Source organism: Poecile atricapillus, chromosome 1 (genome assembly GCF_030490865.1).
Source record: "Poecile atricapillus isolate bPoeAtr1 chromosome 1, bPoeAtr1.hap1, whole genome shotgun sequence".
Classification (NCBI taxonomy): Eukaryota; Metazoa; Chordata; class Aves; order Passeriformes; family Paridae; genus Poecile; species Poecile atricapillus.
The window spans coordinates 175,896,793-175,912,847 of NC_081249.1; the positions used below are offsets into that span (position 1 = coordinate 175,896,793).

At 40.2% G+C, this 16,055-nt stretch overlaps 1 protein-coding gene across 1 annotated transcript in view; it reads right to left on the reverse strand.

Annotated features, from left to right (window-relative positions):
- MNAT1 (MNAT1 component of CDK activating kinase) overlaps positions 1–16,055 on the reverse strand; it is a 116,886-nt gene that overhangs the window by 77,962 nt on the left and 22,869 nt on the right. The window contains exons 2-3 of the mRNA XM_058831107.1: positions 4,794–4,946; positions 3,148–3,221 (exon numbers count right to left, since the gene is read on the reverse strand). Coding sequence (XP_058687090.1) covers positions 3,148–3,221; positions 4,794–4,946 — 227 coding nt within the window. The remainder of the gene's footprint in view (positions 1–3,147; positions 3,222–4,793; positions 4,947–16,055) is intronic.

Below are 16,055 nucleotides of genomic sequence, written 5' to 3' on the forward strand. Positions count from 1 at the left end.
CCATTTTGCCTGGAACAGTGTGAAATCTTTGTTCAGGTGAGATGACTGAAACAGATCTTTGATAAAGCTGCCCAACTTCCAGTTGGGTTATTGCCTTTGTCAGGACCAGCAACACCACTCTTGAGAACACACACACAGAGGGGGAAAGAACCAAACCACAAAACAATAAACAGCACAACCCACAAGCGATCACAGATAGCAAAACCCTTCCTATCCAAGGATCACTTGTCAGATAAGTGTTCTGAGCAAGACAAGGCACTGGGAGGCGGGCCCTGCCCCAGAGAGCTTTCACACAGGGCTTGGAAAAATAGCTAGAGATACTCGGGAGAAGAGGAAATACCTGAGGAAGAAGAAAACTTTGCAGAAAAAGCTAGAAAAATTCACATTGTGTCCAGAGAGTGCAACTTGTAGCAACACACTCATGAGGTTTAACCAAGTCCCTCTCATCACAGGGGCACAGACCTGACTCACTCAGTTACACCTTATCCACACCTTTCCCAAAGGCAGGTTTTAACCCTTTCACTTTATATTTATTCATTGTGCTAATGACAACAAACTGTGATTACAATGTTCTCAAATCGTCCAACCGATTTTTCTTCTAGGGAAAACTCACTTTAAAATGTGGTTTTTATTTAAAGCCTTGTTTAACACATTTTAGCCCAAAGCATTATTCAGTGGCTACACTCTAAACCACTTCAAAAACCTGTTTTTTATAATAGAAATCTTAAAAGGTGACTACTCTAATGTTTGTTTGACCTTCCCCCCCTCCACACACACTGCTGCTGTACCCATCCAACTCTTCTATTTCAATAGAAAAAGTCTGTAGGTATGAAGCTGCTGATATGAAGGGGGAAAATGTGTTTCAAGTGAGGTCAGCAATTTCTGTGTCTCAGTCCATTGCTAGTTTTGGAGCTGACCTGCCTGAAATATTTGGAAAACCTATCAGAATCAGGGTCACATGAAACACACCTATACAGGATGTTTACAATTTGTTTGTGCTAAGCAACTACTTCATTTAAGCCCCGACAACAACTCCAGAAACAAAACTTCCCAGCAGAGGGGGGAAAAAGAGGTAAAGCTGCACTTTGACTCTCTCACAGAAAAACTGAAAGTTTGAGGCATGGAGAGAGGGAGTTCCCTGGCTCCCTACCTTCCCAACCACCACCAGCTACTGCCAGCCTGCTGAATGTTGGCCCCACAAGGCAAAGCTGCCCTGCACATCCTTTCTTTTCCATCTTGCAGCCCAGTTTTCTACATGAGTGAGCAAGCAGGGAACTCAGAGACACAAAAATGAAATAATTCCTGTCAGCAGTAAAGTGTGAAATTACCACAGAGTCAATGACTTTTAATACACTGCTCAATCATACCATTCACAACATGTACTGGAAAATATCAAACCAGACAACTGCTAGGTGGGGAATTCCGCCCAGGATCACAGCAGGTTTGGGGACAGATGTGCAATGGGCGTTGTCACCAGGGAGAGTGAACAGGGCTTGAATCCTTGCCTAAATTGGTGTTGTTGAATCCAACCTGTCTTCTGGGATCTGTCTGGAGTTGGGATGTCATAAATGAACTCACTGACAGTAAAAATTAAGGGTCTTCTGACTGCACTTCTTTCCTCTCATCACCCTGGCTGCTACATGAATGAACTAGGATGCAGTTGGACTTCCAATTCCTTTCAGTACTCAAAGTGCTCCTCTCAGGTAACTAACTCCAATTCCTAAAACCTCTATCAAGCTTCTTCACTATGCATTTGCAGAGTCAAAACAATTATTGGCCAATTCACTTTTTTTCATAAGGTTATCAAGACCAGCCAGGTTTCTGCTGCTTCTAAACTAAGTTCCCAGTACAGGATTTGGAGCCATTTGCAATGTAACCTCCTAATCCCAGGAGCTGTAGAATCATAACATCCTTCAAAAATTCATGAGGTTCAGATAATTCCAGGCAAACCTTCAACTCCCTTGTTACAGATGTTAAAAAGTCCTGCAACAGCAGTTAAATGGGAAACAGTATTTAATGCTACATGAAAAAAAAGCAGTTTTGCTTCCCATGAGCACACAGATTCTTCCAGGATCCTCCGGCCATTCTTTCTATTCATTCCCTCCTTCCCCCATACCATTCCAAAAAATACACAAACAAAGCTACACCCACATCATCTCCTCCAGATATTTGGGCCCATGTGAGTGTGACTGGTGTTTCCCAGCCACACGATTTGGCTCCCTAGCTTCAGCCTCCTGATGCCAACAAAAACATGATACATTGCTCACAGCAGTAAGTGTATTGGATACATTTCTACAAAACACCACAGTGCAAAAATGAGCCAAGGCTCCTTTGAGAAAACTGAAGGAAAAGTGTCATCTCCATAGTTTCCTTCAAATCACATTCATTGCCCCTCCTGCATGCTCTAAGTCACCTCTTCTTCCTCCAGGTCAAAAAAAAAAGAAAAGCCTCAGAAGCTCAAAAAAGCCAAGAACAAACCATTTAGGAGTCACTCCTTTGAACACATCCTTGTTTTTCTAAGCAAAACCCATCACTCCACCATAAATCACAAGTCACCCTAACTAAGAAGAAAATAAACTCTGTTGATAACATTGTCCCTTCCCCAAAGGGCAAAGTTCTGCTTCAGCTAATCCAAAGAGAAAGAAATCAACGTCTGTTCCTAAACCTTCTCCTTCTGCACAGCAACATAAAATGCTACCACAGTGGTATGTAAGGTCATCAGCTTCAAAGCAGCTTCAACTACTGTACTTCCAGAAGCAAAAATGATGAAAGACACCATATGGCTTCTGTCATGGTAGATAAAGCTAATGGAGGCATATAATGAAAATTTCAATTTCTCCTCTCTTTTGTTTAATCTTTGCCAGTGCAGCATTGACAGTCCCCTGCAAGCCTTTCTTTTCCAGCTTGCTTACTCTTTGGACTGTGCTTTTTCCTCTGGCAGATAAAATGTTTTACTTAACAATGTCCTACAGTTCAGCAAATATGATTAAAATCCAGAAAAAAAGGTAATTAGATAAAGATCTGATACTGTGATAAATCATATTACAGAAACTGATCTTAGACATTCTCATAGGCAGCTGAGTCAGAAGATAAAAGCCTAGGGTCTCATAAGCACAGCACATCAAAAATGCAATCATTAAGACTTACCAATTTCTTCTATTTCTTCCAAGAAATCATTATATTCATCTAGGGTGGGAAAGTCTTCCTCTCTTTTATTGTATCTTTGAGAGAAGAAAAAAGTATTTATAAAGGACAGAAAGATGCAATTTCCATTCAACAAGGCTTTTGCTGCAAGCTGATTAAGCATTGATCTAGTTTTATCTACTGTGTGTTTTGTGACTCCCAAACTGACCAGACTCTTTAATGGGAGACAAAAGTGCCTGTTCCAAAGGAAAGGAGGCAGCCTGGAAGAAATCAGCCTATCTTTGCCTATTGTTTGCCAATTCCTTTTCCAGGGTTACAGGTAAACATGAGCACAGAGGCCAAGATAGAGTAACTCCCAGCCAACCTCTTAAAGGCAGAGGCAACAGTAACACCCACAGAAAAAAAGCTTTTCTAAAAAAGGGAGTTTGGCTTTGTGCCAAAAACAGAAAGCCTATGTCAGCAGCAAACCAAAAATGCTACACAATTATCTCATTTCATATCAATAGACCATTCCAGCACTCACATTCACCTCTTCAGAGCTCGAGAAAGTAAAAAGGTGAAGGGACAACTGGCTTAGAACATGGACAGCTTTTGAAAGTCAAGACATGCAGACTTTCTTCCCAAGAAAAAACAGCTGAGATTCTGCCTGATCGGTGGACCGTGACACACAGGAATACAAAAATCCCAAGAATTGAGCCCACATTCCAATTTGAGAGTATTTTTTCTGCCTCCTAAAAACTAATCTGGAAAACCCAACTGGGCCAAGCATTTTGCAGCATTTTCTCTTCTAACTAAACTTTATTCCATGATTAGGAACCACGTTGACATATTCCAGTTTGACTTCTGTTAACTTCAGTAAACCTTAAAATTCAGCATATCTTGATATTCAGTGGCACAGTTTCCCCACATCTCACCAACATCACATGATTCATTACTATTGTACCAAGTTCTAGATAAAAGCTGACAAGTTCATGATTTACCTATAAGTTCACTTAGGCATACACAACTCTCTCTGGGTTGCTACATTTATCAAATTTTCCTCTATCAAAACACCAACTGGCTTATTTTCCTTATAAAATGCTGCTTACTAGCCACAAGGAGTGAGATGCAATTTCAGACCTCATTTATCTCAAGTTCCAGAGCTTTCAGATCTGCATGTCAGACGGGTAACACCAGGCTTGTAAGGAACCATTTCCACTAACAATTGCTGTGTGGTGCAAAAAAACAATGTGAACTTTCTTTTGCCCATTTTGATTTTGAAGGGAACTGGCCTTCAACTCTCAGAACAGGTCCTCAGGGAACAAAACAATCAAGGTCCTGTTTCTTGTTCTACTGCCATGTTCAACCCCTCAATATCTAATCATCTCCATTTTGGAGCCAAGTCTTTGCCAAAGAAGGCCACATAGAAACACCCAACATTTTCTAATGCTAAGCAGGAATCCCTCAAGGCTAAATTGAGAATTCAGCTCTCAATTGTTGCACAAAATCAGATTCTCTGAAATCCCTCCATGATAAATGGAGTCAAGTTTTATGGTTTGCCACTTTAAAAAAAAGAAAAATCTCCTCTGTACTACTGAATAGTCAATTTTTAAAAATTTTTGATCCATGAAGTACATCCACTTTCTGTTTTTTTAAATGGTGACACTCACATTTTCAGCACTTTCTTCCGGATTTCCACTTCCTTGTCGACAGCAGGATCCTCAAAGAGCTGTACCCTGAAGTTACTCTTCCTCAGGGGGGTGTCACACTCATGGCAGTTCCCAGCCCCTCTCACAAACAGCAGCTCCACACAGCTCTCACATCTGTGGGAGAAAGGAAAGGGTACAAAGGCACACAGATGTTAAACAGGAACTGAAACACAGGAGTGCCCCCCTTTTTTGCTGTTAGCACAGCACATCTCCCCTGGATTTCACTCTTTCTGCAGCACCCACCAGCAGCAGCAGGCCAGGGCTCTCCAGCCTGGCTGAGCAGAACGAGCTCAGCAGCACAAACACATTCATTCCCCCTGCCCAAACAGCTCCAGCTCTTTGCTGGGACCAAACATTCATCCAAACAAAATGATGGGGTCTGTATCAAGGGGGAGCTTGTTTACTGACACCAGCAAACCCATGGACCACACTGCAATACCCTTATTTACTCTGAGCACCACCTCCCTGGACAAAAAGCCCTGTTTATTTTCTTGATGCTGCAGTGCAAGGAAAATTCAGTCCAAGCATGGATACAAATCCTGCCTGCAGACTTCCAAGCATCTGCCAGTCCTTTCACAGAGGAACTGCTACAACAAACCTGAGCTAATCTCCAGTCCAGCAAAGCTAAAACAATCAAAACTGTTTCAGTCAGCAACTAGCTTTATGTAGCTCTCCTGTGCCTTCTGGTAATACTTTTAAAATTGCATATAAAATAAACTTTACACAGAGGCTGCACGGAAATAAACTAAAAATTCCTTTCTATTTTTATTTCTTTTGACCTAATGAAGACTTCAGATTTTAACAAGATACTTGCTGACCAGTCAGTTGGCATTTAATAAAGAACACGTAACAAGAAAGCTGATTTTAAGAAAAAAGTACTTGGGTAGTAATAATGTGCAAATTTCTAGCAGAGAACAGCACCTGCTGCAGTCATTTCCTACTGCTGGGGAGGCAAAGGGGAACCTATTTATAGCTTTGCTATATTGAAGCCAAAACAGTTGTACATTAAGGGCTAAGCCATGTTTTACCTTCACAAACCCAGCACAAAAGCTAAACAAGTTAAGAGAAACAACACTGACATGGCTGAGAAAGATCTTAAACAAAACTTTCACACTGCTGACCTATCCCCAACTAAACTGGTTCCAGTCCTTACAGAGGCAGAGATGAGGAGAGCCAACCAGTTTTACCCAGCTTCTGTTTTCAAGATTAGAAGGTGAAAAACAAACACAATTGTATCTCACAATTTAAAAGAAAAAAAAAAAAATCTATTTTTTTTTTATGGTTAACACATGGAGAACTACAGCTCCAGCCTGCATCTTGCACAGCAGCTGCCAATGTTCAAGAGCAAACTTGAATTTACTTGGGTGTTTTCCTGCTCCAGAATTCCTTTAGTTATAAAACAAAGTGTATTTATAAATAGAAATTATCTAGGTAGGGAAAGATCAAACTTCATTAGTACACTAAGCTTGAAATTTAAAAGTTGCTGGAACACAGACTCAATAAAATAATGAGAAATTAATATAATGTACATAATGAAAACAATTTATGTCCCCACTACAGGAGGAGCAAGAGTAAATGCAAGAGAGCAGGCAAGGCAGGGAAAGGGTTTTCTCCTTCCTCCCCCAACCTGTCCGTGCATGCAGGAGCCCGACACAAGGACAGCTTCACTGTCTCCTTCATTCTGGCAGCTCGTGCTGTTTGTGTCTCTCAACACAGCAGCCAAAGCACAGAAAAGTCCCTGCCTCCTTCCCAAGACATGGAATAGGGAGTGTGAAGCGACAGAACCCAGCAGGTGGATCCAAGTGCAGGTGTTTGTATTGGTTTTTTATCACAGCATTGCCTAAGGACCAACAGAACAGGGGCTCCATGTGCAGGATATTATTCACAGACAGTAGCACCTGAAACTGCTTCACTCCCCCCTTCCTTAAATCAAAGATATTTCAAGTTTGCACATGACTTGACTATGGAAAAAATCACTCCTTGGAAAAGCACTTCATACAAGTGCTTCAATGCCTTCCCCAACTGAAACCACTGTTTCTAAGGCTGCAAAACAGCTTTCCATACATAAAAAGATGAGTCAACACCTCACTATGGGAATCCCACATCAGGTGATCGCAGTCTCACTCACTCATGCACATCCACCCTTATATTTATTTGGAGATAATTCCTTCTGAATTCAAAGGGGGCTGCTGTATGGGACAAGTCAAGGGCAGAGCTGGACTCTGTCCCCATCCTGCCTCCTCTCCCATCCCCAGACAGATTCAATACACACAGATCCCGAGCTTCCCTCCAAACAGATCTGCCCCCACAAACAGCAGCCACTCTGCCACCAATGGCAATGTTCAGTCACACATTTCCATCTGATTCTTCAGGAAGGGAAAAAGCCATTTCCCAAACCCCGCTCAAAGGAATTCCTCCTGGTTTTGCTGCAAACCACTAATGTCAGAGCGTGTGTCATCACCAGAAGGCAGATTGTTATAAAGACGGATTTAATTAATTCTTTCACATCTTGAAATAAAGATTTCAAAATGCGACTTGAGAAAAAATTACCTTGCACTGTAAAATTTAAATACACATTATTTTTTTCACATGGATTATTTAGTTAATTAGTTATTAAAGATAAGTAGCAATTTCTGTGATTTCACTAAAGGTACCCCACCCATTCAATAGCACAGAGGGGCACCCCAACACCACTGGTATTAGCTGGTATTAGTGAACTCCCCATGGCACACATACCACATCCTTTCAGGAGATCCTTCCACTTCTTTCCAACTCTTCCCCACTGGCTGTAGTGTAAGGACAGGTGACTGTGGAAGCAGGACATCATTCTGTACATCTTTCATTGGCCAACACATTATAGGTGGCTTTCTCCAAATGAGCAAAGCACCAAGGCACTTGTTAAACTCACTTTCAAATCAGGGCCAAAACAGATGGCCCTGTGTTTTCTTAAATTAGAAGCCTTAAATAGGCAATTTTTCATCTGTATGTGTATTATGTATGCAGATATGCTACACACATAAACTAATGATGACAAAATATTCCTGTTTTAAAAAATCACATCCATACCTTTGTTAAATACTGAGTTTGTCTGAAGACAACAGCTCCACATGAGATCTAAACAAACAGGGAGTGATGTTGCTGCTTCTCCTCCTCACACCAAGGTTGCACAGCCTCTGTAATCTGTATTCTACTTCACACACCCACTAAAACATTTAATTTCCTTTTGGATTTGAGTTTGTGTCTTGAGAACATGTAATCAGGATTAAGTTGTCAATAGAAAATGCCCAAGGACATACAACAGGGACAACTATCAGTAATGTCAACCAGGAACAATAAAGTCTCCTGGTCTTTGATACCAATAAATATTAGAATGCTCATTTTCATTTCATGGACAGTGCTTTTATCTGTTGTTCTTCTTTTTCATTCCCATGAAATATTAAACAAAAGGCCCAGTCTCTGAGCAGTCTAGAACACCACATTTTTGGGGGCAGCAAACAATAAAGCATCTACATGGTTTGGCACCACTGCACAAACAGCACTACAGGCCCTCATGTTCAAGGACTTCTGGATCGTACTAAAAATGCTTTTGGTACATTGCAGAAAACAACCAGAGGTTCCTCCCCAGAAAGCTGTTAAGATATTTATCAACTAAATTATACTTACTGGGAACTAAGTGTTTGTTTTGGACAGACTATCTTCAAAGGGTACAAGATTTGTGCCCAATCCTGCATTCCTCACACATGCACACATTCACTTCATGCAGGGATGATGGCAGATAAGGAATCAACCCTCTGGGACACTGAAGGATGAAAATGGCTCACTACATGAGCACAGCTTGATGGTGCTGCTCACTTTTTTAGCTTGGCTGGCAAGGGAGCAAACAAAACAGATTAAAAGGAACAGCTATTTTCACAAGCAGGAACACAATATATTCTGCTGAGCTTTACAAAAATTTGTAGGACCTTAGATATGCAGCCATTAATCATTTCAGTAAAAAAAATCTTTATGGCTTTTGCTGTTGACTAGGAGAATTACAGAATGAGTTACTACCCATCTTCACAAAGTCTATTTTTAGTTGATACATTCATAAACAGTATCAAATACTTAAATTTTATAAACCCCTCTTCCTTCAGCTTTTATAACCAAGATGTTTCTGTTATTTAAAGTAACAAAACAAATTATCCTCTCTACTATGGAAGAAATAGTTTCAATTAAAAAATAATAATAGAGTCTTCAATACATAGCCAAGACTTAAACCTCAAACAAGAGAAGTGAAAAGAATCAGCAAAAATGATGTGTTTTCACTTGTTCCTCAATTTTGATGTCAGAGGGAAATTTACTTACAGAAGTGGAATGACTTGATTTATGGGGACAGAATATTAAAAAACAAAACACACACATGAGAAAGCTTACAGAATGACATCTAGTTTTTTTAAATCAAAGATGCTTCTAGAAACATTGCTGGGCTTCTTGCTTAGCTTGGATTAGACACTTTGATATTCGCAAGCAGTGATTCTTGAACTGAGACAAGAACAGCCCAATCTGGGGGGAGCAGCTGTCCAACCTGTTTATTTCACAACCCTCAGTACATTTAACAAGTCACAGTGGTTTCTGCTACATAGCCAAGAGCTCATCAACGATTTGCAATCGGCCACTGCAGCTTTATTTTCTGGGCTGATGGACTCATAGACACAGCCTAGAAGGCAGGATCTTCCTGGAGTCTGCAGCAACCATGACCTCTGTGATCCCAGGGGGTCAAAAGAACCCAGCTAAAGCCATTTTTTCTCATGTTACAGGATAGACACCAAAAGCAGAGGAAAGAGAAGCATGACTTCAGTGACACCCAGCGCTTCTGAGAGCCTCAGAATAAAGGAGCTTAAGAGATCAGTAGGGAGTTAGGGATAAAAATCAGACTTTTCCTTTTCACACCTCAGCTTCAGGAATCCATAAATCTTTATTCAAATGCTTGCAGTAGCTGCTGCCTGTGTTTTTTGGGGCATCTCTTCCCTGACTGCCAAACACAAGAGGGAGTTGTGAGAAGACCAATTACTCTCACTCATTCCTGTCAAATTCTGTTAAGTTCTACCAATGGGGATTTTGCTTTTCTTACCTTGTGAGGAGACAACTTCAGAATGCTCTCAAAACCTTATCTGGCCAAAAAAACCCACACAATGGGTCTTGTCTTCAACTGGTAAATAAACAGGACTCATAGGCATGCAGAGACTACAGCTCATCAAGGAAAAGGACACAGCTTTCAGGCAGGAACCACAACTCTATCAGATTCCAATGAAAAGTGCTCAATGCAGATGAGAATTCTGGGGTTTTAAACACTGCTGATAAGCTATCTGCAGTTGTCTGCAGCTCCCTTCTCTTCAGCCCAGTCACACACACTGTCACACAAAATCTTGGAGGTTGCTTTGCTAACGTTTTATTTTTTCTCAAAAGTATCAGGACTCCAGAGAGCTGATCTGAACCCCTTCCTTTAAGCAAGAAAGCAAAAGCAAAAAGAGACTCTGGTGCTCTGCCTATATCTGTGTTATGTCAATTCTCAGCGTCATCTGCCAGGCTGCTGAGAACACAAACCTCCTTCTAGACTATTTATATCTTTTGGGAAAAGGATGCACGCACACCACTTCTGTTTCATTTTTGTTTTGTCAGACAAGTTCTGCTCCATATTGCAGAAAAGAGGAGGTTAAATGAGCCCAGACATCTCACAAAATTTAGGAGACATTCAGGCACTGTTAACCCTATTTTCCAAATTCCAAATGTACTCATACGTACTACTCTACTGTACAGACCAGTTCATCTCAGCTGCACCAGAAATAAAGCAGACCAGGTAGTGGCTGAACAACAGCTTTGACTGACTGGCATTCCAAAAGGAAAAAAAAAAGACATACTGAGTCAATTAATAATAAACAAACATTTCCACCACCCATTGTGTTTCAACATCTCTACTAGAGAACCATTTCAAGGGGCTCAGACCTGACAAGAGAATTTGCAGCAAGCTAAAACTTAAATCACTTTTATCCAGTACAGATGAGCATTTCTTTTTTCCCTAGAGAAAAAAAATTAGAGAAGCTTTTATGTTATTAATGCTCAATAGTATAGAAAATATATTTCTATGGGTATTTAAATAAAAGTTGTTCTTTCTGACATAGTGCTGCCTAGTTAATTAAGGACACAATCATAAAAACATGTCTAACAGCACCATTCTGCCAGTTTGGTCAAACAACAGGCCAGCACTTGACAGGCCAATTCTTGACACTTCAAGAGCAGCTGTGTGGCATTGAGAAATAAGTGCTTTCACAATGACTAGGCACACCAAAACCGACCCAGAATTTACTCAGTGTACCAGAACAACTACTTCAAATCCATTATGGTCTACTGGGCAAACACATGCACTAAAATAATAATTCAACTGTGTCAATAACCTTTCTTATTATGCTTTATTCTCCTTCAATGAGAACTTTGCAAGTTTTCATAGTTCTCAGCAAATATCAAATTAAGTAGTTACCAGGATCAACAGCTGCCCACAGCACACCTGAACTTAAGACACAATTACGAAATTTTCCATGTCTGTCCAAATTGTCGAAATTGCACTTTTTTAGACACAATCCAGCTCAATGTCACCCATTGTCTCACAAGACATTAACAAGTGTGAGATCTCACACCAGACTCCACATGGGATATGTTGCTCTCTTCTCCCTCCATATCCATTCCTTATTTCGTGAGAAAGTCCTGCACCCTGGTGTGGGCTGAGCTGCCCCCAGAGCTGACAGCTCTTACTAACTCCAGTCTCTGAGCATTCACTTACTCCATCACACCAAACACCTACATAAGCCAGAAACCACATAGACATAAAACATAGACAACAAAAAATAAACACTTGGCAGTGCAAAAATAGTCAAGACACATCTTTTACTTGATTTGAAACAAGACTTCTCCCTTCTGTCCTGTATTTTCAATGTATTTTACAGCACAACAAGAGCATGCAGGAACAAGACAAGGAAATGCAGCTTTATGGTAAAAGGGGGAAAATGTTAAAAGGTATTTGGGGCATGATGGGATATCCTGATGACATTACTGAGGGCTTGTCATGAGACACTCCCATATTTCATGTCTAATCTCAGAGGAAGAAGATAAAGTTGATAAGACACATCTGTCAGATAGCCTGGCGTATGACCAAGGTTTTCCAAAATACAACAGTGGTTTGGGGTCTCAAGGGGAAACTTGCAAGGCTTAAAAGTCTCTCAAAATCAAAATCTTGACCCATCTTTTGCAAAGATACTGTTGAGTGATCTACGAATGTTGGCTCATCTCTCCCGGCTATTGGGAGGAACCAAGCCAAATTCCTGCCAAGAACACAGACTTGTGTTTGACTCGAAGCATGAAAAGTACACAGTCCAGTTTCCTCAAGCTATTCAAATACAGAGACAGTGTGGGTGTATGTACACACCATTAAAAACAACTGAAAAAACAGCCTGGTGGAGCAATAATTGCATCACCCATGTCCTGGATAGCTCTGAAACCCCCATCAGTGCTCAAAACACAAAGTGTAACAAAGTGATGTCCACCCTACCACTAAACTTGCTTGGTCTGAAATGACTGAAAGAACAATTGCCATGACCAAGTGGGAGCTCCTGCATAAATCTTCGTTTATGATACAATAAAATAAACTGTTTCTTTTTTATTAATTACAAATGAATGGCCAAACTCATAGGTTAAGACATCATCTGCCATTCTGATAAGCAGCAGAAGTCCCAACAACCCTGAGTTTATATATATTCAGCTTGGGAACACCAGAAGTGTATCCCTAGATGTTAAGTCAGCCAGAGAAGCTGTTGTAACCTGCACTGCTGTGCACTGTCCTTCCCCTGCTGCCCTCTCCCACAGGCCAGGATAACATTTGTGCAGCCACACAGTTATTTTTGGGTTATTTTCAGCCAGATAAACTCTCCCCCACTGGGTGCACCACATGTGCAGGTTACAGTTTGAAGGACTAAGATCCCAGGCCAAAAGTATAAGGAGAGAAAAGACCCAAAAAGTGTCTGCCATTATTTCAGGGCACCCTACAAGTTGCTTGATCAACACACCTCTGAAGAGCTGAGTCAATGAACAGTTAAAACACCAGCAATGCAGTAACATGTAGGGTAGCAGACAGAGGGTAAATACTATTTTTCAGAATTGCTAAAAATAAGACAGCCAAAAGACCATGACAAATTATTTCAGAATATTTTACACAAAGTACACAAGATTACTTTACAGCCAAGTCCTTCCACAACAGAAACAGAAGTCAACACAACTGAAAAAAATTAATTCATACATTTGAAACAAGTCACAGAGTCACTGGGAGCTCATCACTTAAAGAGCATCAAGCAGAGAAAGTGACAGGCCTACACCAATTAAAATCCCCTCGTGGTCCCTGTGGTGCAGCCAGGAGAAGGCACACAGAACCCAAGGTGGCAGCAGAAGAGCTGCTGGTGTTTGAAAGAGTCACCAGCAGGATGTGAGCTTTAACCTGAAGTGACCAGGGTGGTTCTGGTCAGTCACACTCAAAACAGATGAGCTCATCCTATAAATGCACGAAAGGACAGCTAGGTAACCACAAGATTGGGAAGATTGGCTTTTCAGGAAAAACAACAAAAAAAGCTACTGAACTATAACAAATCCAGCCAGTAGAGTAAACCTCATAGTGGGAACTGTACTTCTCATCAGTCAGAACAGTGGAGGTCTGGAATCAGAATCAACAGAGTAATAGGACAAAAAAGTAGTTAAAAAAAAAATTAACTTTATTTAGTTTTTTAAAGCTTTTTAAGTTAACAAGAGGAGAATTTGATGACCTGATTGTCTTCAATACGTAACCAGATTTGGTAAAGAAAATGTCTCCAACCTTATCCACCATCCTGGTTATGAGCTTTAACAACTAAAACCCTGGAACAACAATAGCTAAGGAAATAAAATAAAAAAGGAGAGAGAAAAGCTAAAACCATGTGCATCTTAGAACATCTGGGCTATGCTTGTCTTCCTTTAAATTTTTTTTTCAGTATTCAATCATCTGCTCCTTCTGCTCATAACAGTAATCACTCTCAGCCATCAGTCTAAAGCAGTTTTCCCAAATTAAGCAGAGATTAATATTCTTCTATCAGAAAGCAAGTAATTCATCTTGTCTGGAATAACCCATAATACATATATATATCAGAGACCCAGACCTGATTCGCTTGGATCAATTATTTTACATTGTTAAAAGAGAAAAGGTAAGATCACACCATTCTGCTTGTCCTTAACAGCCAATACAACACCCAGAAGAAACTGGAGTAAGACTCCTCAGCTTGTCCTACTTCAGATAGAACATGGAATTTGTTATGGAGATATATTCTACTAGCATGTAAAAAAATCCTTTCTGCAGCAAAAGGTGATGGTCATGACTCAACAAATCATCCTTCCCTCCTCTCCAGTCCAATACAGCCTCAGGGAACTAAATGCTTTTCAAGGCTGCTGCCTTTTCAGTGAGATACACCAAAAGCACCAGTAGCCTTTGAATACTAAGGAGTCAGTAGTACTTCAGCTGCTGAGATCACATGAGTTTTCTTGACTAATGTAGGTAATTTTACACCATATCACAATTCCTCACTAAAATTGCAACTGATTAGGACATTATTTATTCCCTGCACTAAAGCACCATTTAGAATTACTTGCTAAATCTCTGTTGGCTTTACGACTGCAATTTGAATAGCTGGACGTCAGAGAAGGAAGAATGATCTCTATGAACTCCTTTAATACCTCACAGAGCAGAGCCCAAATTATTCCAAACATTAAGCCACAGAAAAACAAAAGATGCAACTCAGTAACACTTTATTGCTATCTTTCATCCAAATTCAGACTTAATCCTTCAAGAAATAAGCCTAGGCAAGTATGTTTTTAAAAGAAATGTTTTGGCAAATCTACTTTCTTTTTTAACCTAAAGAAGGAAAGTTAAAGGAGATGTAAAGAATGAACCCAAAACCAAGTAAAGCATTTATTGTTGCAATGGGTCTCTTATTTTGGAGTGCCTGTGCTACCTTGTCCCCAAAGCTCATTTACATCAGATCATTTCCCAGCACTTTTGATCCACTGATGATCTTTAGCATCACAGGCACCTTCTGGGGCTCTGTGCCTGCACTCCCTGAAACTGCACCACTGACAAACACAAGTTCCCTGAATTACAGGTTTAGCTTTCATTTCTGTAGCTCAATAGATTTTTATTGCACTTTCTTTAAATGCTTCTTCCTCAACCTTAATTTTCCCATTAAAAGTGCAAAGACGATATTCATTAGAAAAACTCCACAGCAGCAATTCAGCTTCCCCGCCTCCCTGGTCTCATTTGGGAATCTCCCACTTCCTACCAATTTTTAAGGGTCATTCCTCACTTCATTTTCACATAATCCCCAAACAACCATTATCACATCTTTTCTCAGCATGAGATAAAATATAGACTGTGCTTCATAAACAGTAGAGACCTTAAGATTACATTCTTGGTGGGACACAGCATGATAAATATTTCAGGGATGTCTTGAAATATCCTACAATATGCAACACGTGGCCAGTGAAACCAATCTCAAAAAAAAAACAAGTATATTTTGACTTATTAGGAAAAAAAAAAAAGAAAAAGGAAAAACACACAAAAACCTCCTTCCCCCATCCCATCCTGGCCATTGAGCAGGTCAGATTTCAATTTCCTTTTTAAGGGTGGCAGAAATCTTGACCTACTTAAAGCATGGGAGGGAACACATTTTTGCATTTTAAATTTAATCACTGCAAAAAATGCTTTTTTGTCAAGCTCAAAAATAAATGGCAACTACTGTTCTAGAGCATTAAACCACTTGGTGAAAGTCATGCAAATGCTTTGAAGCTAAATTGTAAGGTCATATTCAATGCAACTACTTTTAGATATTAAAAATAAGGGGAATATGTCAGACCTTCATCAGCTGTGCTGGCATCTCAATCATTTCCTACAAATTGTAGGGAATAAAAACCTAGCCCTACTCCAGTGATGTTGGAGGGAGTTTCATGGGTTATCAAACAAAAAGGACAAAGTGAGCAAATGCTTTACTCACCATTGCAAAGACTTAACACGAGTTGTTCTCTCAAAGTTGCAGCACATTTCAAAGAATATTACCACGATGAAAATTCATGATGCATATTTATTCCTTCAGTGTTTGTTAGTAGGGAAAGCAACCAGGAGAA